The sequence below is a fragment of the Girardinichthys multiradiatus genome, chromosome 9 (assembly GCF_021462225.1).
Source record: "Girardinichthys multiradiatus isolate DD_20200921_A chromosome 9, DD_fGirMul_XY1, whole genome shotgun sequence".
Taxonomy (NCBI): domain Eukaryota; kingdom Metazoa; phylum Chordata; class Actinopteri; order Cyprinodontiformes; family Goodeidae; genus Girardinichthys; species Girardinichthys multiradiatus.
In genome coordinates, this window is record NC_061802.1 from 31,650,417 (window position 1) to 31,675,194 (window position 24,778).

The following is a 24,778-nucleotide window of genomic DNA, read 5'->3' on the forward strand; positions in this document are numbered from 1 at the left end:
TGTATTCTGATACAGAGGGGGGACAACCGGCCCTGGATGGTGCTCTGGCTCCAGTACAGTAATGTGAACTTTTGATCTGCTGTTATGCTGCTTATTGCCCACAGCAGAGTATTTACACAACCCCCTCCTCTCGCTCCCTGTCACTCCCTTACCTCTCTAATAAAATCTGCTACGTGTCACATAGAAAAGATATAGACGTGGCTTATCTACAGAAGGGGACATCTGTGGGCAGGGTCATGTTCGGAAGGCTTGCCTTTTCCTTGAAATGATTACTTTAATGAATTAATTAGCTGGCTTGTGGTGAAAATAGATGCTGCTGTCTGAAAACATCCAGAACCCCTTTGAGCACATGGAAGACCATTCTTAATTCACCCTCCAGCTAAATTTGACCACCCGTGGGGAGAGGGGCATTATAATCTTAATCCTGTTTGATCAGGGTTAAGGGTTTGCCTTGCACCGTAATAAATAACTCCTCTCCTTTAAATAACTCACCTCTGTAGGTGGACCACTTTGTTCCAGTGCTGCTGCTCGACTGAGTGCCTTGATGAATGTTTCCTCATCATCCTCATTTGTGAAGATTTTTTGTTTGGGGCACAGATCTGCAAAGGTTGCAGGGGGTTTACTCATTTGCTTGTATGACAGCTAATATACTAACTTATATGACACACACTGTGTGTGTGTGTGCTCAGTTAGATTTGTCTATGACTTATTTGTCTAGGAGCCCTAAGTGTAGGAAGGTTAGATGATTTAAGCACTTGGAAGCCAGAGTCAGATAGTAAAGGCTAAAGGGGGGAAGGAAGGACAAGAGTCAGGCTGATAAATTCAGTAAGCAATGTATCACTGCATGGTAAGACATTTTTCAAAATGTTATTAGATTATTTTAAATCCACAGAAGTAGAGATGAACAGATCAGAATCCTGTGATTGATTTTAGATCTTTGACCTGCCAAACCCAATTTCTGCTGATTTCTATTTCTCTTTATTATAAGAAGACATCAGAACAGCATTCAAGATATGTTTTTCAAGCCTTTCTGCCATGATTGGTTATTAATTATTTACATGGGAAGAGGTGGAAGGGTAGTTTCTGTAAAACAGGGTTTTGCTAATATTTTAAGACAAAAAAAATTATAATGGATCTGACATTTAAAGCTGTATTTAGCATCTTCTATTTGCAATAAGCATGGTTATCTCTACTAACTATAAAAAGTTATCTGCGTGTTTGACCCTTAAAGAAAATGCTGATCTTTACAGAGTTTTCAGAAAGGCTCCAAACATTTCTAAATCCAACATGTTCCGTGACAGACAGGGGTTGCAAGCCTAGAAGGATAAACTTTGCTGTACTCCATTCAGCCTTCCTGTTATCTGGAGAATGTTTCGCTTTCTTGCAGTCTGAGGGACATACAGATATTTCTGGTCCAGTGCTGCACAATTTACCAAACCAACATTGTTACTGGAATATCAGTGTTTGCAATATCATAATCAATAAGAACTGGTTGGATGCAGTATTTGGTTGGATTATAGTGCCATGCATGCGTATACTGCATGCCAGCAATATATTTTTCCTGTTGGATAGACTTTCAATTCCCCTTGATGCCCACTTTAGTATATTTTTGGTGGCCAAGATGCTGAAGCTCACGTAGTGATGGAACAACACAATCAGGAAAACGTGCCTTCATCGATATCATTATTGCAATATTGGGCAAAAGTAACACAGTTACATGTTTTTCTAATATTGTACTGCTCTAGTCTTGACATCCCATAGAGAATACAGTTTCCTTTTTAAAGCTTTTTGCAACTAGTGGCCTTTGTTTACAGTTTACAGACCAGTAGAGAAAGAAGGGGGGAAGACATGCAGCGAAGGTCCCAAATGGCTTTGTTAATAACTAGCTTTCGTTTATGGACTACTACACCAGACACTACCACAATATGGGTTGTTTTAAAACGTTTCTTACACTTCTGTGTTTCACAGACTAAATTTTTAAACACCACACTGACATTGAAAGAAATCTAACCTTGTGTCTCCTTCATTCATACACTTCCAAGCTGATGTAAGGTTGTTACCAGCACCACCTGATATCTCTTAGGTATGGTGAGTTCACTGATGAGAAATATTTGATGATTTTGATGAGTTTCCAACTAGACAGTCGCTGGTTCAGGCCGACCAAGCTTTAAATTATCCCATTCTCATAAGCGGTTGGACTCAGTTGGACTCCAAAAACCACGCCTTTTTCAATCAGCTAAGTTCTCATATCTAAAGTGCTGCTGGGACACTGAATTTGTAAACGCACAAAAAAAGCTAACTTTGAGTCTTCTTCATTTCCCTTCGGATTTTTCTGTCCTATACCTGGCAGTCTCCGTTGAGGATGAAAATCTGCTGATTCTGGTCAACTGTCAATTTCTTGGAGCACCTCTATGCAGAGCTAATTGGTTGTTTTTTGTTTAGTCTTGTTGTGGTTTGCCTTACCCATTATGTAATTGTTATAAAAGCCATCATAGAAAATATAAGTAACTGTAATTTAAGACTTTGTTTGATTTGCTTAAGAGTGATACCTCACTTGTACAACATTAAATTGAAAGGGCCTCATTAGAAACAATTAAGCTTATTTTTATCAGATTCATTTGGACTCAGTGTTGTAGTTTTGTTGTATTCAAAACTACAACATTGTAAACAACATAGTTTGCTTTAGAATAAATTTCTAGAGGACACTAAATTCTCCACAGAGATCTTTCTATTGTTGTGACCTCAAATTAAGGTTAATAGAAGCAATAAAAATGCCAGCTGACACAGTAAACACAAAGCCTTCGTGTCAGTGTGCAATCGTGCTCTTGGGTGCCGTCACATAGATAAAAATGTAAAGTTTATGACCTCTCCTTAGCTAGACTTACAACCCTCATAGACTGGGAGGAGAGCCAAGATGTGACAATTAAAAAAAAAAAATTATATCATCCAAAGCACATTAAGCTCATCCCTGCAAGTGTGAAACTTTGTAATAAATTTGGTGATTATAAATTTGTGGATGACCTAATTAGTAAAGCTAGCTAGTGTAAACATAGTGCATTCAGAGCTGTTTGTTTTGAAAGTTTTCTTTGTGTATTCTTCAGCCATGTTTGTCTTTCTCCCTCTCAGGCAGGACAAGCTCAAGGTTCATATGCGGAAACATACAGGAGAGAAGCCTTACCTGTGTACACAATGTGGAGCCGCCTTCGCCCACAACTACGACCTGAAGAACCACATGCGTGTCCACACTGGTCTCCGCCCCTATCAGTGCTCAAGCTGCTTTAAAACTTTTGTGCGCTCAGATCACCTGCACCGCCACCTTAAGAAAGACGGCTGCAATGGCATCCCCTCTCGCCGGGGCAGAAAACCTCGGGTGAGAGAGCCGGGGCTCCTGGAGGCCCCCCAGAGCCTTCTGAGCCCCAGCTCTGAAAGTGGGCCCGGGCCTCGCATCGTCAGGGGACGGCGGCGCTCTGAGGCGTCCAATGCAGCAGAGATGGAGGGTGTCGCTGAGGTGCACACACACAGTCCTCAACTGCAGGAACTAGCGGGGGAGGCAGGACCCTGATACTGCAGGGGACCACAAGGACACTGCTGGATGCTGCAGTCACTCTGCACAGCCTGTGAGACAGGCCTGTGGACAGAGAAGAGAATAAACATGCAAAGGCAATTAAAAAAGACAAAACAACTAACTATTCCTCTATAAACCAAATCAGGGTGTCACAGAAATCTAATCTTTATATTTCTTTCTCCCTTTACTTTAGGAAATGAAATAGAATTGCAAGCACTTCAGTTGTTTTCCTTGTTAAAGAGAAAAGAACGCTTCAAATCATCCTCCTATGACGTCCACTTTCTGGGCCATTTCTTTTTTGTGATATTAGATTTTCTTCTTTTTTACATCAGCATATGCAGTTAGGCTAGTGTATGATAGACACAAAGAAACTCTATGCAGTTGATTTACATTTTTATTGGTTTTGTCCTCACAGCCTTCAAGTTCTAAGAAAGGTGACTGTCACGCACCTTCTGGCTGCTCTACAAGTGAAGTGAGGACAAATCCTCCCAGCAACAAGTCTTTTTTTTTATTATTTTGCAGCTCTGAGATGTACAGTTACCATAGAAACAAAATTTCCACAAAATGGTATATGCAAGGAAAACTCACCAACATTTTGATGCATGACTTTTTTTGTTTTTCAGTCTAAATGTTCCAGAAAAAATCCGGCGAGGGGTTGATTGAAGTGTTACTTACTCTAAAAATATGTTTTTTTTGTAATCGGTGGTTTGTCTTGTTGAAAAACAAGTTCAGCTCAAGTCTAATCCCATTTAATGATGGCTCGCCATTTGCAGGACGAGGGAATGCGAGGGGTGGAGGGTTTGAATTTTGAAAGCACTACCATTCTCAACGTATCTGTTGGCTTTACTACATTGCCTCTTATCCCTCACAGCCCTGCAATGTCAGCGTTTTGTTTGCCCTTTTGATTTTGTCTTAATTCTTTTATGTTCCTTTGGGTACTCGACACTTTATAATTGTATACATGTGTATATATAGCAGGGGATGATGATATGACATTGGCCCTACTTCTTGCTGAGGTGAACTAACAGATCTTTCCTTTTAGGCTTGATGTTATATTTCTCGGACACAGTTGAAGCTTTTGGGTAAAAGAAAAGAAGCTGTGTGAATGTTCAATGGCAAAAAGAAAACAAAAAAAGAAAAAAAATTAAGTCACCTATTTGTCCTAAACTTAAAACTTGACATGTACAGTTCCTGCCCAGAGGATTAGAGTGTCAAATGAATGCATGTGCTTAACTTTGTGCAGTTTTTTCTGAGTCTGTCCTTGTGCAACAAGGCGCGGGTAGCACTTAACCAACCGCAGGTTAAAGGAATGGCAGGGAGCGAGAGAGACCACGAGTACGAAGAAGACATATGTGAGCACCTTTTTTTCAACGTTTGCACAGCTTTACTAAAGATATCCCACAGATTGGGAGAGGCATATGTTTAAAGGAATCTGGGTTGTTGTGGCAGAGGGAGTGAGAGTAAGATTAGATGTATGTATCATGCTTATTCCAATATTTGTGCCCCAGGGACCACACAACCGAAAAGCAACCTGTGTGATGAAGAGAGCAATAAATACCTGTCCAAGTTGGGAGGCCAAATAGGAGCGCAGCTGCAGCTGGTTGGTGGGGGAGGGGAACAAAGAAAGCAGAGTGGAGTGGAGGGGGATCTCACAATGTCTGTCGCATTCCAAAAAAATAATCTCCCCCAGCTCTGCCACGTTTCCAGCCCGAGAAGGGGTCAGATCAGGCCTTTTTCTCTCCCTCTCTCTGCCTCTCCTCTAATGCCCCTGAACCAGCCTGGAGGAGATATTATTATTATATTAGAGCCTGGACGCCTGGTGCTGGTAGTTTACTGTACGAGTGTGTTTACATGTACATGGGTTTTGAGCGTGTGTGTGTGTGTGTGTGTGTGTGTGTGTGTGTGTGTGTGTGTGTGTGTGTGTGTGTGTGTGTGCGCGCGTCAGCCAGGGTCCCTCTGGCCACAACATCACTGTGTGAGTCAGGCACAGCCTGTTCAAACATGACATGCCAGCCCCACTGCACTTTCTCTGTGTTATTCACCCACACGCCCTGGGTCCAGGTGTCCCGCAGAGAGGAGAACAACGCCACAGTTCACACTGTCTGCGTTGATATTGTCAGTAAATTGCTAGTCTTAAAGATGCACGTTCAGATGCAGTGTTGCACGTGATCCCCCTCCTCACCCACTCTATGCAGTCGGAGTAAAAAAGTAAACACATCCTCTTTCGCTATTACTGTTTTTTGTGTGAAAAAAAAAAATTTAGTTCTTGCCCAATCTTACAACCTCAGATGAAAAATATCATGGGAGAGATTATGCTGTTTTCTATATTTAATGAAAATTGTTTGAAAAACTGTGTAACTGTGTACAGAGTTTAAAAAACGTCTTTAGAAGAAGGATGGGTCTATTTGATTATCTGTACCAAAAGTATATGTGTAGTTTAACACCTTGCTGCTGTGTTGCGGCCGCTGTCGAGTGGCATTGCCTAGATTGTGCAAAACAAGGCCAAATCATGAGCCGGCCACCACCCTGCTTAAATGTTGGTAACAGCTGTTTGTGCAAAACTTTTGTGTTTATTTTTTTACGGTCCAAACTCTTCACATTGGTCTCATCTTCAGACGTCTCGTGGTTTGTTCAGTTGCATCTTGGGAAAGCTAAGCCATAGTGCCATGTTGCTTTTAAAGAAGACAATTTAAGCCGGCAACCCTTAAAAACAAGCCATACTTGATCAGCTTTTTTCTAATTGCGCTAATGTTTTAGTTGGCCTGTATAGCCTGAGATTAACATATTTTTGATATTCCATTGAATTTTATGAGACCTCTCCTTCCAGCTGGACAAAAGTTATATTGTTCTGAATATTTTTGATCATTGTCTCTGTGTAAATTATTCCAGCAACAGTTTATTAATGGTTTCTTTTTGTTGGTGTTAAAACCCATCGCAAATGTCCAGACTAAGCAGGCTTTTAGATCATGTTGCTGCGGGCCTGTTAATCAAATGACTTTCCCACTTGCACCTTTAATTGCTTTGGAAGCACTTAGTTTTTCAAACACTATATGATACAGTGTAAAATCTCATGACATGTTGTTCATCTAAGGTTGTATTTATTTTACTTAAAGACATAGAAAATCTAAAATACAAGATAAGAAGAGGGTGCTCTTACTTTTTGGAAATTCTGTACAAGTGCTCAATTTTGCACCTTATTTGGAATGAGGCTGGGGTTGGGGCACAGGACAAGTGGAAACTTTTGTCAACAAAACGGGTACTTTGAAACAAACCAGTTGCAAATGAAATTAATCCCTCTTTTCTCTCCACCTTAGTGAACTTGCATTCCCTTTTTACATGTTTTTGACAAGATGTAAAAGTTTAGTTCCCACAGGAGAAGCCTAGCTCGGTTATAGAAACACCAATGAGGTTTTGACTATTCCATGTAACTGAATGCACTTGAAGTTCGCTGTCAGTGATTGTCTTTACGTCTTAATATAAAATATGGAGGCAGTAGAAAGGGCACTTTGTGTGTATGTGAGTGTGTGTTTGTATATCCATCCTTTATTGTGAGTGTATGCGGACGTGCACAAGTTGGCAGGCAGGCTGGAGGGTCTCAGGATAACTATTATAAACAAGCCTTTGCATCTACCCCATCTGTTCCCAAATACACGTGCTTCTGATTGGATCCACGGCAGGGGATGAGTTCACGGTAGCACAAAAGCAGAAATATTACACTGCGAGACAACACATCGGACAGGACCTTGTTTATGTCACGGCTCTCTCTGTGCAGGTTTTCATAGCACTTGTTTACTCTAGTAGTTTACTGTCAGCCAGGAGTTGTCAAAGTCTTAAGTTCCTTTTTTCCTCTTCGATACATTGAACAGGGGGTTAGTGATTGTACAACAGTGCTCCCAACTCTAGACCACTGTAAGCTGGGTGAAGTCTGTCTTTATTTGTCGTGGTACTTGGAATCGACTGCTTAAACCCTCCGTGTCTTAATGTGGCAGATTGGTTTTTTTTACCCAACAATACCTGTGAGCCATTTTAATTGGACCTTAGGGTAGCTTTTGTTGATTGACCAAAGCTCTTTGTTCGAGACAATAAGTGTGATTTTATTTAGTCTAGACCTCCGTGATTAAGCCTTGGATGATCGTCAACTTTCAGATCATTTTACTTGATTTCACTTCCTCTCAATCTTTGTATGTATGTGTAAAAAAGAATCAATGGTCCAAGGATGTATAGCTTGTTCTGTATGTTTATTTTTCTTATAATTATGCATTGAGCTACAGCTGTTTTTTTTTTTTCTAAAGATTTTTACATGGCGGTATGTGTGTGTTTTAGGGGAAGGGTCATGGTTTGTGATGCTGTGGCAGGAGGGTTGGGTAACTAAAAAAAGGGTGCTTGTGGGTGGGGGTTATGGATAAAAGCCTAAAAAGCACTGGAAACTGTGCTTTAGCTGAGAGAGCAAAAGTTTGCACTAATGTAAAACGTCCTTGTCCTGCTTATTGGGAAAAGGACCTGAGACCTCAGACAACGGCCTGCGAGTGTCTATGAGCACAGAGCAGTGTGGTCGATACTCAATGGTCTATTAAAGAGTCCATTTAAACCCTCCTTAAAAATATAATCATGTACAGTATGTTGAGAAATATACAGACTTCCAGGAGCAACGCATACCAAAGCTGAAGAAATGGGTTTCATTCTCATCACTGGACATTTTATGCTTTTGTTTTTAGGTTTTATTTAATCTAAAGGCTTATGTAAAGAGATTCTCAGATGAAAACAGATTTTTTTTTTTTTTTTTTAGATTAAGAGATCATAAAGTTTGACTTTAAGATGAGCAGTAAAGCTTTTCTGAAGAAAGAAAAACTTGAAATGTTTGATTGTTCCAAATCTGTTCAAGATAGCCACATTCCTGTTTATTCTGCTGATTATTAAGTAATGCCTACCAATACTTCTTTCTCAAAGACTGGTTTTGGTCTTGATCTCTGTTGAACTGAATGACTTCAGCATGTTATCTGAGAAGGTTAAAGTGACTGTATATGATCTGTGGCCTTGTCTGAGGAGCATTAAGCTTGTTTTGTTTGTTTCCAGACTATTGTGGAGTGTGGGGCTGAGGCTGACTCTCACTGGGTGGACTGTTCAGCATCGAGGGCCAAAGCGTGCCTTAGGGACCGACAAGAAAAATGTTTCATTATTTTGACGAGAAATATTTTTTGCTTCACGGCAAAAAGCTGAATTGGCTTCCTACTGCAGGGATTGATTTAATCTTTGCCCAAGTAATTTTATGCAAACGTGTGTAACTTTTTTCTTGCTTCTGTGTCCTGTACACCATCGATGTGTGCTCGCAGCCTCAGCCCCAGACCAAGGTTACTCCGACGTAGGCTACAGGCTCCAAATTTCCCTACATTTTCTGTTTTTTTTCTTCAGACTTGACCTCAGCATGTAATCTGTCTCGTTTTATTATCAAAGGTTCTTGCTAAATCTATCTGAGAAGGCCACAAAACAAAGACTAAAGATAACTATAACTGTAAATATTCCAACAAAGCAGGACGTGTTGACTGTTATGGTCTCTAATGACTGTGGAAAGGGTTACTTTGCTTTGTCATTCTGCTGCACCTATTTTTTTTTTCATTGTCTTTCTCCATCAGGCTGTTGGTGCTCAGCAAGCCTGAGTACAGCATATGCAGTACGGCTTCATGCTCAGCGTGGCTCTGGCGCTCGCACAGACAGCCCTGGGTCCTTCAGAGGCACAGTTCTGTCTGATGGCTGCCTCTCAGCCAAGTGGACACAGTTTGCACTTGGAGTCTTTGTCAGTCTCTGGAGGATACAAAGGTTTGCACACAGGGAGGATTAAACATGGCCGGTTGGGCAAGGCTGAGTGTTATTTTCGGTTTAGGATGCCTGAGTGATGAGCACTAGAGTCAATTAGTCAAACTAGCATGGCCACATTAATACAGAAGAGTTTGTTATATATTTGGGAAAACAGGGCAAAGAGACTGCTGCTGATCTCTTTTGTCTTTATGTAAGTACTACTCAGGTGGAAAATTCACTGCTATGCATTGGGTTTTGTTATCTGCTCAGTTTATAGTGTCTGGTTTGTCTTTGTGTTCATTCCCAGACTTTTCCTGTCTTATTCCTGTCAAAATTTTACAATACAGCTTCCCCAAAAGGATTCCCTCACTAGAGAGTTTCTGCGAACAATGTTTTCCTCGAAGTAACACTGATCCCGTCAATTTCTAGGCAACTAAAAGAAGTTCATTAAGACCTTTACTCTTTTTACTCTTTTTTTTTTTTTTTTTTTGGTCGGGGGGAAAGAAAAGAGAGGAGGATAAGGGTAAACTGCGATTAAAGAGTTAGACACCTCAGATCAAAATCAGGATGCATTCCATGATTTCATACTGTGAGAATCAGTCTGAGATGACGAGAGAAAATGTTTGACATTTTTCTGCATCTGTCTGGCCTCACTGTCCTGCTACAGACATTTTAGTTATAAAGCTCAGAAGACCACGTCCCGCCCGCAGTGTAGCACTAACTTTCTGACTGCCTTTTTTTTTTCAACTTCTGCGATTGTAACAAAAGCACTTTGCTAGAGTCCACCTTGAATTTTGTATTCTTTTAACTTTTTCGGTTATCACTATTTTCTTTTTCTCTCTGTCTTAATGCTGATAATAATTTAAATGCAAAAAATGTATGTATATTGAAAATGGATAAAAAGAAAAACTTGAATATTTGGTATTTAGATTGATTTGCAAATGCATCTCTGTCATACTACCACCATACCTGTTATGCAGCTTATTGCATAGTCTCAATCATTGTGATGTGGAGAGGTGGTACAGAAGAGACTTTCTTCCACCTGCTTTCTGCTAGATCTTGTTGCAAAAAAGGTGATCTGATCTCTTTTTTAAAAAAAAAAAGAAATGTGTATAACACTTGTGAATAGCTTTCTGAGAAGGCTGCATATTAATCGACTTTATATTAATAGCCTGTCTGTGGAAAGGCTGGATCTGGTATCCGTATAAGGATTAAATTATTATGAATTTGTCGTCTTACATTTACAGATCAGCACAGAAATGTATTTTGGCCTTAAAACAAATCATATTACTGCACTAAAATGGAAGTACAATGTCATAAGCATTCAAAGGCTCTGGAAATCATTCAGTGACAGAAAATTATCATTCAAGTCTGGACATTTAAATCCACACTGAGTCTCATACGGCAGAAAATTTTAACACGTTGCGGACATTGTAGGCTGACCACACACAACCTTGTGTTTCACAAGTGTGTCCTGAAGCTGGAATACCTGACAACCAAAGTGAATGGATGGAGGTCGCATGCATCATGCTGATCACTGAATGTTTTCTACCCACAGGGGGCAGCAGAACTTTCTCATCTGATGTGACTTGGTGTGGATTTTTACACAAGGCTTTTCATTTCATGTTTTGATTTCTTTTTGCATAGTGTTCGGTTAGTCCATATCTGCTGGAAACTGCAAGGAGAGAGGGCTGGGGAACGGGGGGAGGCATTATTGCTGATTTCTGTTTTTGGAGAACTTGCACTTTTTGGCAACGAAAAGAGAGTATTGTATATGAGACCACTAAATCCACACACAGTCTAAACCATATAATTCCATGTTGTGTCCTTTTTTGTTCTGTTCTTTTTTTTAATATATCCAAAAATGTCTGGCATCTGGTTGTCTGGTTTAAAGAACATAAAGTCTTTCTATTAAAAAACAATGGTTGAAAAGTTTCCTGTGGATTTCTCTGTGAAAAATACAAACATATGAAAGTTTCTTTTTGAGGAAAAAAGGGTTTAATTAAAAGAAAAAAACTATAGATCACAGTAAAATCAGAAAACAATATATAGGATCAGACTTTATGATTATATACAAGTATGTTATTGGAAATTATGTAATGCTGGTTAAAAACTTGTTAAAATATGCATCCATTCACCAAAGGCATGACTTATATTAATTTAGAGCCTTTATTACATACATCTCACATTTTCTTTTCTCTGTGATTTTAAAAACTAGATTTGGTTGAACAAGTTTGAATTTATTGGATATGTTCTCTAATCCACAAAGGTTAAAAACTATAATATCTGGTTAAATGTCCCTCAGCAACATTTTATAAAAATCACCGACATTCTGTAGGCATCAATAAGCTTCTGACATAATTCTGGCTGGATATTTAACCATTTGTCCATTTCTTATGATTTCTGATGAGAAATGGTTGAGTTTATTTAAAGTGACTGGTTTCCTTGCACAGATCTGGCTTGTAGACAGCAGATTTTTAAAAAGGTTGAGGTCCAGAAACTCCACTTTTGAAAACTTTATCCATTCTAAAACCCGTTTGCTGTTTGTGGTTCTCCAGCTGGAACACACAACAGTGTCCATGTTTCAACCATCTGACCCAAACTGCCACCCACAGATCCAAAACCAACACCTTCAAACTCCACTAAAATTTACAAAATTCTTCTGGAGAAAAGGTTTTGGAGACAGACTGAGCTGTTTGGCTACAAAGATAAGAGAAATGTTCAGAGGAATCAGGGTAAGGCTTTCATACGAATACCTTGCCAACTGTAAAGCATGGTGATGGATGCATCATCCTGAGGGTTTGTTTTACTGTGAGTTGTACTGGTGTGTAGATGGAGGACCACCTCAAATGTTTACCTTACATCAACTGGTAGATGGTGTAAACTTACTCACCATTGGTATTCCATCAAAACCTGGTTCTGAAATGGACAGTTGGCCTTATATTAACCTGAAATGGGCCTGAACTCAACCCTTTTGAAGTATGTGGATTGTGCTTAAAAGCCAGGTCTGTACCAGGAACCCAACCAATTTAAATGAACTCTTCTATTTCTAATGAAAAGACTGTCCAAACATTTAGCCTTAATTAAGCCAGAACCTTGTTGATGACTACAAAAAGGGTGTGGTTTCTCTGAATTGTTTTTAAGAAACATTTAACCAAATATTAGTGGGGTTGCACGAGTGATTTTGACTCATTACACATTAACTATAAAATTGTGAACCCAATTCTGTTTTTTACAAATTGTTGAAGTTGTTTGATGTCCACCCTAAAATATAAATGGACTTTAAAAGCTTTAAATTAATATGACATTTATGCCAGGGATGAGAGTCAACATTGGAACTGCATTTTATAGGGATAACTCTCCAAACCTACCAGAAGGTGGCAGTGTAACTCCTGGTATTAACACTTGTAGCTGCAAAGATCCTCTCTTGCTTTCATTCAATAACAACTCTCAGCTAAATGTGACTACACTGTGTACAATGCCTACACATAAGCAATAATGTTTGAATTATTTTTTCACAAAAATAGAAAAAGGAAATATTTGTGTTAATAACAACGTGTAAATCATGTTCTCCCCTGGTATACTCAACAGAACTATATTTTGACATCAGCACGTTGGTTTTGAGGTGAGGCTGCCTATTCCTATTTTAAATCTTCTGAAGAAAAAGTCCAGAGCAGCAGACTACAACTGGGGGCTTGTTGTCACCCTGTCTTCCTGTTTGTCTCAGCGTGTTCCCCTGAGGCGTCCAGTGGGGTAACAGAGGTCATGGAATAGCTCATTAACCCCACCCCAACAGCCCACACATTGCTGCAGTCCTCAGGCTCCGGCTGCGCGCACACACACACACACACACCCCGTTTTATAATGCTCCACTAATAGCAGTTAACTCGACTTAAGCCAACTCTATTTCAGGAATGCAGCACGAGAAGAATATATCTTGCTTTGAGTAAACCAAGCCCTTATGAATGGGAAGTCGGTGGATGTTTTATCCAGCCACCTCTGAACCTGTCATCCAGATGTCTTGAGGCTTCAGGTCATTTTATTGTTTAGTTTGTAAGGCAACTAAAAAAGCACAGTGGGGTATGGTGTTATTTTCCATGTTCAGACACAATTGTTCCAGTCAAAACATATTGGATACGAGGAGCAGCAGCACTTTAGGGGCCCGGAGATGCCTGCGAGCTGTTGTCTGGTGTCTCTTGTGATATTATTCCCCCAGTCTGCACATGCAAACTTGCACAGAATCTGTATGTGTATGCATGCTTTGTAACTGTTTCTGTAAAGCCTTTCTGGTCGTGTGCAGAGATGTCGTTTTATAACAACGCCTGCTTGTGCCCATGCGTGCAGATCACTAGTGCACACGTACCGAGCGAGACTTTTGCTGCCCTGCAAGAGAGCGTTTGGAGGAGGTGGAAGAAAGCAACAACACTCACACTACTTTAGCCTTATTTTCTCCACTTCTTCTGGGACATAAAATGCCCCCTCCGTCTGCACACTGTGGGACGTGAGCAGTCGCCGTGAGCAATCTCTGCAGCATAAGCTTCCCAGTTTCTCTCAGGGTGTATTTTGTCCTGAACATGCGTCGAAATTGCTCAATATGACAATAATTAGTGAGTGTAGAAGACATGTGCTCTTTCTTATGTTGATAAGGCATGGTGAACCTTAACCTGTGCACTCCTGTAGCCATCTACACCCCCCAAACACCCCCCCCCCCCCCTCCCACACACACACACACACACACACACACACACACACTACACACACCCCGTTCACACTCTGTCCAGCTCGCATCAGGAAATATCGGGGTGGGGGGGTGGACAAGCTTGGAGCCTAGCCTCTGGCCGTCTCTCCTCCTCCCCAGAGAACAGAGGACTGAGGTGCCTTTAAACCACTGCGGCAAAAACCCGACCAAAACCCTGCAGTCATTAATATGCAAAAATGCAAATGACTAGGTAATTAAGAGCTGGAGCTCTCTGGAGGCTCTTTGATTGCTAATGAATTCTAATCTGCAAAGAAAAGGGGGGAGGGGAGGAGAAAAGGAGATGAAAGAAAAAGAGAAAACAACTAAAAAGATGAGCTTAAACACTTTTTTTTCATAATCATAAATGTTCCTGTTAAATTTATTGCTGATTTATCTAAATGTTGTTGCTTAGTTAATAGAACTAGCTATTTAAAGACATGTGTGTGAATATTTTAGGAAATATAAATGTATTATGAACAACTGTCAAAGTGTTCTGTTTGGAGATAAATGTCTTTGGTGGTTTTTTCTCAGTAAACATCCATGAATACCAGATTACACAGAAGATGCCGGCATCAATGGAGAAAGTAAAGCGACTGTGTGGATGTGGCTAATTAGAGGAGAACATGACAGGCAGGCAGACACTTCTGACCAGCGGCTATCAAAGAAAACACAAGGTCAGATAACCCAACAGTGTGTTCTTTGCTGCAACGGCAGCTGCAAGCTGGAGTAAAGGAGATGTCATTTCATCACTTTTGTGAGCAATAACACATCCCTACTTCCACTCTAACTCGTTCACCTTCTCTTACACACACACACACACACACACAAACACACACACACTGCTGTTATTGTTGTTGCAGTGCTCCCACGACACCAACAATCTCCTTTCCCTCCCCCACTCGGGCAAGCATCTATCTCCCGTTCACTCCCTCTCCTCTCCCTCCAGTCCTGGGCAGCCCTGACATGCCTACTTGAATTGATTTAAAGTCAATTCAGCTTCTGATCTGATTGTTATCATGTGACTTTTCACACACCTCCCTTTCAATACATGGCTACTGTATTACTTTCAGTCTTTTCATAATATCACACTGCTTTTTATAAAGCACTTTGAAAAGAGCAAGTGCTGCACAATAAAATGAAACAGAACAGACACATTTGTAGAAGGTAAAAGAACACACAAGAGCTTGAAAGTTAATAAAAATGGAGGAATAAAACTAATAAAACACGTAGAGCAAAGTAAATGAAATGAGACCATGGTTTACAACTTGCACTGGGTCGAAGGTCGGAGAGTAAAATGTGTTTTTAAAGGAGATTTAAATTCAGTTTTCTAAGGTGATTGTTTAATGTGTTAAACTAAAGCATTCAACAGTTTTCTTCTACTACAACAACTCTATCACTTCTGTGTTAACATTGTATCATTGGAACATATAAAAGCTTCTGTGTTCAGTCTCTTAACATAGTTAAGAGACTTAAAAACTGATAAAGAAATTTCAAAATGAATTCCTAAATAGGGAAGGGAAACCAAAAATGGAGAAACATGCTCTTTTCTAATTATCCCAGTGAGAAATCAAGTAGTAGCATTTGTACCAGTTGTGCGCTAGCAAAAGATGCCTGCCTACATCCAAAAAGAAGCATGTTTCAGTAATCCAGAAGTGAAGTTATGAAAGCATAGGTTACTGTTTCAAGGTTGCATTTAGACAGAATGGGCTTTATATTTCACACTAAAAGGGAAAAACAGGATTTTACTACTATGTTCACCTGACTACCACCTTTAATGTAAGGATTCATTTCCATATATGCTTTGTGGAAAATAATAATCTGACAGTCATCTGCGTAAAAATAATGAGCTAATTTGGTGCAAATTCCAGCTTCTAGATGTGGAAATTAAAGATAATACAGGGATTAAGTTATTAAAGGATGAATTATAGCTTCATGGTTTTCTTATAGACAGAAAGTGCCTTAACTGGAAAAGGTAGCTTGTGCTTTTGCAGAATATAATAATCTGGCAGTCTTCTCCATACAAATTTAACTGAAAGTTGTCTTTCAAGAAAACAGCACTAAGATTATCATTGCCATTGTGAAAAATGGAGGTGACAAAATCACCCTTTGGGGATGTATGTTTTTTCTCTAGTAGGGACATTCCTGATCATTTGTTGCACAATAAAACATCATTTTACTGATTCAGTTCTCCAGAGTGTACTTCTGTATGTGGGTCAGATCTATTCCGAAAACAATGACAGTTAGAGGCTGCAAAAGACTTACAACTAGAGAGGAGGTTTATCTTCCAACAGATTAACATCTGTTGACAGCCAGAGCTACAATGGGATGTTTTAGATCAAAGCATTTTCACCTTAGAATGTCCTAGTCAAAGTCCAGAACTAAATGTGACTATCAAGTTTAAGGGTATGATGGGTTCATTTTCAAACTTAAATTTGTGATGTTTTTTTCAGATAAAGCTAGCATGGAAGAAACTGCTTGGGTATAGTCTTGTTCCTAATGAAAACATGCAAAAATTAGGGCCATCCATCTCTTGATGCCTACCAGACAGGGTCAAGGGTTGTGGGTTTGGAGCATGACAGAAATGCAGACAGAAACGTGGCACATTGTGAGGATTTATTAACGAAGCAAACTTACAGGACATGGAACACGGAGCGTGTCTGAAGCAACACAATGCAAGGGGCAGAGTAATTAGCACTGGAGAATATGGAGAAAAACTGAAAATAATGGGAGGATCCAGCAGAGCACTGACAACCAGAAAGCTTAAATACTGGGGAACGAGTGGAGAATGACATAGAATGCAGGATCAACTGAGGCAAAAGGCAGGCAGAGAAGCTCAGGGAGGGAGACCAGTTAACATAGGAGCTGAACAGAGATACAAAGAAACCAGGGGGCAAAATCTAACGGATATCTAACAGGAATACATCTAGATGTACAAAGAACACAAGAATAAACTAGAATGCACAGGAAACATAACAAAAGAAATAAGAAATTAAACCTAAAGGAATGAACTAATGAAGCAACACCTAGCAAACATAAACAACAGGGAAATAGTGAAAACAAAGACACAAGTGTAAACCAAAACCTAACACCCAAGGATCATAACAGATAGTCTGGGAGAGGCTGCAGTACCAATGAAAAATAAACCTGGCAGTCATCTGCATATTAAGGAAAGGAAATGTTATGTTCTTGGGAAATAGCACCAAATGGCAGCAGGTCAAAAGAAAAAAGAAGACCAAGAATGGAGCCATGTGGAACCCCTCAAGGGAATTCAGCAGCGGTGGATACAAAATCCTTAATGTTGAGATAAAATCTATAATCCAAAATGGAGGTTCTGAAATACAAAGCCCACAACCCATCCACTGCTTCAGTCTCGAGATGAAGATTTTATAATCTATAGTGTTGAAGAAAGCTGTAGAGTCCAATAACACAAGAAATATACATTTGACCAGAGTTTAGGGGTATCATGAGAAATGTGTTTTTATTTAGGCAGATTCTGATTTTTGTGATTTTCTTTGTTTTTGCCTGTTGCTCTCTCTCAATCACTTGATCTCATTTCTTATTTATCTCCCTCAAAAATCAGCCACCTCCATGCTTTACTACACTGCTTGGTGTTGAGTCCCTCCATTTTCCATCTTTTTAAACAGGAAGCTGGTGTTCTGTTCTCCATTCCTAAAGCGTGGGTGGCAGAACAGGGGTGTCCATACAACTGCACAATTATGGGAATCTAAGATGATAGGGAGTGGGGGTGGGGGGATGGTGGTCCCATAAAGCACTTGAGAGAGAACAGAGTAAAGGCAGGAAAGCCATTGTCAAATAAGAGTGGACAGAGGCCAAAAGCACTGTTGATTCAGTTTTTCCCTTTAGTAAATAGATTGTTGATTTGCTTTTGTGTTTGGCTGTCTGTATTGGATCCTGACTTAGAGCTCACGGTGTATGGGAGGATTAATGTCAGGGACAATCCCTCAAACTCATTTTATTTCTAACTGTGGCGCTCGGTGGGAATTAAAGTTTGAGGATAAGGGGGAATGACACTGTGTTTCCTGCTGACAGCGGTCCTGTTTGTGATGAAGCAAAATCCGGGTTCATTGTGCATTGTGTTCCTTTGTTTGAATTCAGGAAGATTTGCTGTTTTAACTTGTTCCAAAATAATTGATCTGAGGGCTGGAGTGGGGGGTGGGAGGGGACACACACACCATAACCTTGTGGATTATTGCACTCTTTAAATCACCCTTCCCACACCTGCTGGTTGTTTAACATGCTGGAAGTCCGTGTGAGTTTGGGGTGTTTTTCTGCCAGCCGATCTGTAATACCAGGAAGAAGCTTGACGGGAGTCAGTTTATCATGAGCACAGAGAGCACAACAGATAGATTCCCACTGTCTCCTCCCCTTCAGCACAGATAGAGTCGGAGCATGGGCACTCAGCCAACACAATCAATCTATCCGCTCCTACCCCCAGCTAACTCTTATTGGAGGACGGCTTCCAAAGGGGCAAGAAAGCATGAATCATAGCCCAGCTATGAGAAGCTGTTACGCCTCCAAATACATGTGTTGTGGCTCGAAATCACTCGCCATTAAAGACGGTCTGGCGAGGGATTGTTGAAGCCCTGCAACAAAGTTGTAGCATTTAGAAAGGGGCTGAGTCTGTACAGGGAGAGGGATTGTTGGTCTTGGCCTAGTTTTCTTGTCTGATCAGAAACCTGTGCACCTCTGCCCTTCCCCCACCTAAACTGAAGCCTCTACTATTACAAGCTAAGAGGGGCTCAGTGTGGAGTGAGGTGAGCAGCTCAACCACCTCCACATTTCAGTGTTATACATTGCAGTTTATATGTACCCTCTGCTGTAGGAACAAAAAAGGTTCTCAAGATTGAATGCGGCATTATTATTTTTGCTTTGTTTGCCTTCTGCAAAGCATTGCTTATCTGTGAAAAAGATCCAAAGAGGATTAGGTCATTAGCACACATTATGGCAGATTATTACAGGCTGCTGTTTCTTGTGAGAATTTATGCAATGGAAAATACATGTACATAGGCAGAATACTTCATTAATATGCACAAATATATGACCGATTAGCACCAATGTGCCAAACATATGCTAATTTTGCATGTGCATCTGTCGTTAATTAAAGATATGAAGCCGTGAATGGCTCGAAGGAACCATCGAGGGTCTGTGTGACACCATCCCTCCCTACTCTGCCTTCAACTGTCCATCGTACTTCAAATGCATTTTCACACATACAAAAATGTTATTATCTCTGCTCCCCGCCTCTTTGAAATGCTGCCATACATTTCAGCTTGTAGATTACATATGGTCACTTTGATGGTGGAAAAACAAACACTTTTTGCATATATCTGAGCTTTTATGGCTTACTGTGTACTATTTTATGCCAAAATTAAATACACAATCAAATGCCATTAACTACCATTGCTATATGTTGATGCATTAACACCCTATGAAAGAGCTTTGTAAAAGTAATTCATACCTTTTTTTCTATGTCATAGTCATACATGTCACTGTATTTTATTGGGATTTTATTACACAGTCCAACACAAAGTAGCAAATAATTGTGATGTGGAAGCAAACCGGTACATGGTTTTAAAAAACTGTTTACACATAAAAATCCCTAAAATGTGAACTGCATTTGTGTACAGCCCCCTTAAATACTTTGCAGAACCACCTTTTGCTGCAAGTTTTCTGGGGCATGTCTCTACCAGCTTAGTACATCTAGAGACTGAGAATTCTGCCGGTTCTCCCTTGCAAAACAGATCAAGCTTAGCCAGATTGCACGGACAGCGTCTTCTAACATCAGCTTTCAGGCCCCGCCACAGATTTTATATTGGATGTAGGTCTGGACTTTCACTAACCTATGTACATATGCTTTGATGTAAATCATTCCAGTGAAGCTCCGGATATATTTTCCTGGAAGACAAACATTTGCTCACCTTAAGTCTTTTGCAGCTCCTAGCAAATTTTTTTCAAGGATTGCTAAAAGGTTTGGTCTCATCTGACCAGAGCACCTTCTTTCACGTTGTAACTGTGTTCTCTACATGACTTGTGGGAAAGTACAAATGGGACTTTTTTCTTGATACTCTTCCATACAGGTCGGATTTGTGTACTGCACCACTAATATTTGTTTTGTCGACAGATTCTCACACTTGAACCATGGATCTGTGCAGCTCCTTCAGAGTTACCATAGATCTCTTGGCTACTTCTCTGATTAAAATTGTCCTTACCCAGCCTGTCAGTTTAGGAAGACATCCATGTCTTGGTAGTTTCTAATTGTGCTACACTCTTTTTTCATATGATTCATCCAGTATTCAAAGTTCGGGATATTGTTTCAAAACCTACCCTGCTTTTAACTTCATCCTTGAACTTTCTGGTGTGTTTTTTGGACTACATTAAGCTGTTTGGCTGACCTTCCCTCCATCCAGGACTTATACAGGTCTAGGGTCAGGAAAAGAGCTGCTAAAATCTCTGCAGACCCCACACACCCTGCACATAAACTGTTTAGAGTTTTACCTTCAGGCCGCCGCTACAGAGCACTGTTCGCTAAAACCAGCCGCCACAGAGACAGTTTCTTCTCCCAGGCTGTTCCTCTGTTGAACATTCAATAGAGTACAAAACAACAGCATACAGATGTTGCAAATGCACCTTTTTATTATATAAGTGTATATTGTACATTGTAAATATGTATATTCTGTAATACAAAAACAAAACCAAAGAGCAAAGTGTACCGGAGTCAAATTCCTTGTTTGTATGTACGAACTTGGCAATAAAGCTGATTCTGATTCTTCTGATTCTGATATATATATATATATATATATATATATATATATATATATGATAAATTTAATTAATTTTAAAAAATAATTTTAGTTTTTCCCGTTTTTATTTATCTCGCACATAATCTATCTCTGTTTGTCATTAGATGCACTCTGTCTCAGTTTATGTGTTTTTCCAGTCCTTTCTTCTCTGCCCCCTCCCTCCCTCCAGAATGGCTGCCCTCGTACATGCTCTCCATGTCAGACCCAGCTGTTACTACAAACTACTTGGAGGGCTTACAAGCCTAATTGCAAATCCTGACAACAGCACCTCTTTAACATCAAGGCCTAACATCAACTATAAAAAGCAAAAATATGAAAGATTTTCTCTTGCTCCACCGGAAATGTATTCCTACTAAACAGATGTTTCCATCTGGTTAAATCTCATGATTTAGCTAATATATTACTAGAAATGATTCCAAAAAAAATGCTAGAAAAAAAAAAAGCACACTCATGATTCCAATTTGATCTTTTGTTTTTGTTTGAATGACCTTCTTGTGTGTATGCGCAATATCTGAATGCGTGCTTGGTGTGTTTGTGAAGGCATTTACAGCCCATATGTGGGTTTATTTTAAAGCTGTAAAGCCATTATATTCCTAAGATAGTCTACAAATCTAATTAATAGTCTGTGTAGAGGATTTTTCTGTAACATGGGACCAAAAATGGATGGATTGTTTACCCATATGACCTACTGACAGCAGATTCCATCTCTCATTGGTAAGCTATGGTAGATAAATGTTTCAGGTGATAACAACTTGAGCAAAATTTTTATTTGTCATGTCTTATACTGTTACAGTTCACACCCAAAGCATGGGCATCATGCCCAAAAAGTCACTTACATGACAGCATACTAAAGTCGGTTAAGAGCCTGAGATGCTGCTGCTGATTGCCTCATAAAGGAGTTCCTGGGCTTTTTATTTGCTCTCTTTAAAATATACCAAGAAGGTTTGCATATATGTCATGGTACCTAGACGTGAAATAAAGAAGGTCCATGTAACTTCCTCCCTTTTAGACAAGTTTTGCCCTCAGGTTAAACCCAACAGCTGTCTAACACCTTCATATACTTTTTAAAATGCACTGTTGGTGTGCGTTTCCAGGTAAGTTCAACAGAACTAGGGATGTTTTGTCCAAGATAAGTAAATAACAGAGAGAGATTATGGCTTATGTGTAACTGAGACATCTAATGTCCCGTTTTCAGTCTTTTGTCCCAATTATAGCTGCCAAACAGTTGTTAAATTCTAAAATTGATGTTCTTCCTCAGAGAAAAAATGTAATGTTGCAGCAAAATTTATGCTGTGTGTGCTCTCCCCGTTTTAAATGTTTGCCCTGAACTATTTCACTTCGCACTGCCTTCTCTCCATTCTGCTGTGGAGAAGGCAGTTACTAGGCGTAGGTTGGTCTTATGTTTCCCAGTTCATTCACAGGAAAAAGAAAAAAAGACAAAAGAAAAAGACTATGGAAACAGCAACAAGAGCACTACTACTAATAATAAAAATATAGACCAGTAATTGAAGTTTGCCAAGTTTTCCTTGATTGATTCTGATCAGGGATCTTCATGGCAAAAATGGATAAATCTGATACTCCCGTCCCAAATCCCTGAACCACACACAAACAACACTTATTAAATGCTCCTAAAACTAGGAACTTCCAGATTTTCAGTCTATAACACAGTAATCCTCCGCTTGATGAGCGCTTTTGGGTTTAGCAAAAATCTGATAACAGCGAGGGGCATGTTCTTTGATTGATAAATGGTCATTCTTAGAAAGAAAACGGTTGGAATTAGTTTTAATCTGAATTGGCAGGAATGACCCAAAAGCCTGGAAAAAGGTGTCGGCCCAAAAAAATCCACATACTACTACTACTAATAATAATAATAAAAATAATACTAAAAGTAATAGTACTTACTGAGAACTTATATATATATATATATATATATATATATACATTTTTAGGGATTCATACCACATCGACATCAACTTAATTATTGGCCGATGTTAGTCATTTTTTAACATCGGCATCAGTGCAATAAGTAAAGCGGGGCCGATATTAATAACAGATGTTCATTTACACCTTATTGCTGTTTGTGTATGTGTTTTGGTTAGGGGCCAGAACACATACACAACTTCTCATATCAGTGCATCCCATCCCATCCCATCCCATCCCATCCCAATCTATCTATCTATCTATCTATCTATCTATCTATCTATCTATCTATCTATCTATCTATCTATCTATCTATCTATCTATCTATCTATCTATCTATCTATCTATCTATCTATCTATCTATCTATCTATCTATCTATCTATCTATCTATCTATCTATCTAAATATGAATAACTTGTGACATGTATTAGCTGTTCAAAAAATCTAAATACTGCAAGTTCACAAGTTGCAAAATATTGTTCTCAAAACATAAAAAATAAAAAGAGGGCCCACCAACCTAAGTATTAAAATGATGTCAGCAGGCATGTTGGAGGCCCCCTTTAGCCAGCCTCCCTGAGCACACAGCGAAAGTGAGCGTCAACAAAAAGGCGGGAACAAGCTGGATTTCCTAAAGTACACTGGCTATTGTTGCTGTCAATCAACCAATTACGCTTTCCCATTGGCTGAAGCTATTCGCATTTATCGTGCCATCTCGTTGATCCGCTGCTGTGTAATAGCAGGTAACTTTCTTACAATAGCCTTCCGCTGGGTGACCTAGTGCTCGTATTTATCCAGCACTTTGAAGACTACTCTTTCCAGAAATTGGAAGTAGGTAAATTTTTTGCTCAAGAGACGACAAAAGGTCAAATTCGTCTTTTCCCCCGCATTAGAAAACCGCCCCATATCTGAAAGGCGTTTGAAATCGGACACCGCTGGCGTTGAGGCCCTCACTTTTTGCGCGGACGGATACGTTGTTACGTCTGACAATGTGGACGGAGGTGGTGAAGATGTCTACGAGAAGAATGAAATCATCTCTGTAGTAACAACAAGAAAGGAAGACGCGAGATTAGTTACTATAACATAATTGTTTGCACGCAGTCTTGTTACATTGTAGCAAACACGTGGGCGCTACGTGGAGAAAAGGCAGACTTCCCGGGGACAAAAGAAAGACATCCACTGTGCTCCAATGCGTTTCGTGCACTGAGGTCGAAATTCTCTTGAAGTTTTATGTTTTTCCCCCCTTCGAGTCTCCGCTTTTCTTTTTTACTGTTGGATATCACACACACGGAGAGGAGAGGTAAATACCCATTCTTTGACCTTACACTTCGGGGGGGAAGTTGCATGAATTTCATTGGGGTTTCATTGGCACCTAATTTTCGAAAAGTTTTTTTTTTTTTTTGGGGGAATGTGTGGTTTAAGCGGGGGATGTGAGTTTTTTGTCTGGTCTCCGACTCGACCTCGGAGTGGAGGAAATTACTCCTTTGTTCTGCAAAATCACTCCTTTATGGTTAAATGTTGGTGGCTTTGCCTCTTTGTTTTTTCACCGTGTGCCTTTCTGCCACAGGCTCCAGCCACTTAAGTAGGAATATGAAATCTTTAGCATTTTGTTATGCTGGGGGAGCATTTTAGCCAAACTTTGTGAGGTGGATCATTTTCCTTACAGACGTGAAGCAAACTTTCCATAACCCCCCCCTCCCCTCCATTGGTAGACCTTTAAACATTCCTTTATGGAAGTGTCTGACCACTACTTATTTTATTGCACATTTGGCAGGAAATTCCTTACGATCCCACCCCCACCGTCTCCTCCACTGATCTCCCCCCATAATGCACGACTTAAAGCTTAATAGTAAAGGGGAAATGCAGCTTAAAATGTGCTGCTGGAAGTTTGGAGCCCCGCTCCCGTTCCTCCTGGTTGGAGTCGATGCACTTGCTCCACACAGG

At 40.0% G+C, this 24,778-nt stretch overlaps 2 protein-coding genes across 8 annotated transcripts in view; both read left to right on the top strand.

The window, feature by feature from the left end:
- zbtb7a (zinc finger and BTB domain containing 7a) overlaps positions 1-11,293 on the top strand; it is a 33,392-nt gene extending 22,099 nt beyond the window's left edge. For all 3 annotated transcript variants that reach the window (XM_047375400.1, XM_047375402.1, XM_047375403.1), the window contains one exon: positions 3,127-11,293. In XM_047375400.1, the coding sequence (XP_047231356.1) occupies positions 3,127-3,562 (436 nt within the window). In that variant the 3' untranslated portion in view covers positions 3,563-11,293. The remainder of the gene's footprint in view (positions 1-3,126) is intronic.
- Positions 11,294-23,589: 12,296 nt separating this feature from the next.
- tcf3b (transcription factor 3b) overlaps positions 23,590-24,778 on the top strand; it is a 40,370-nt gene continuing 39,181 nt past the window's right edge. For 2 of the 5 annotated variants that reach the window (XM_047374583.1, XM_047374585.1), the window contains exon 1: positions 23,592-24,134. The gene's annotated coding sequence lies outside the window, so the exon portion shown is untranslated. Of the gene's footprint in view, positions 24,135-24,778 lie in introns of all 5 variants that reach the window. The other 3 variants (XM_047374584.1, XM_047374582.1, XM_047374586.1) reach the window with 3 other exon arrangements.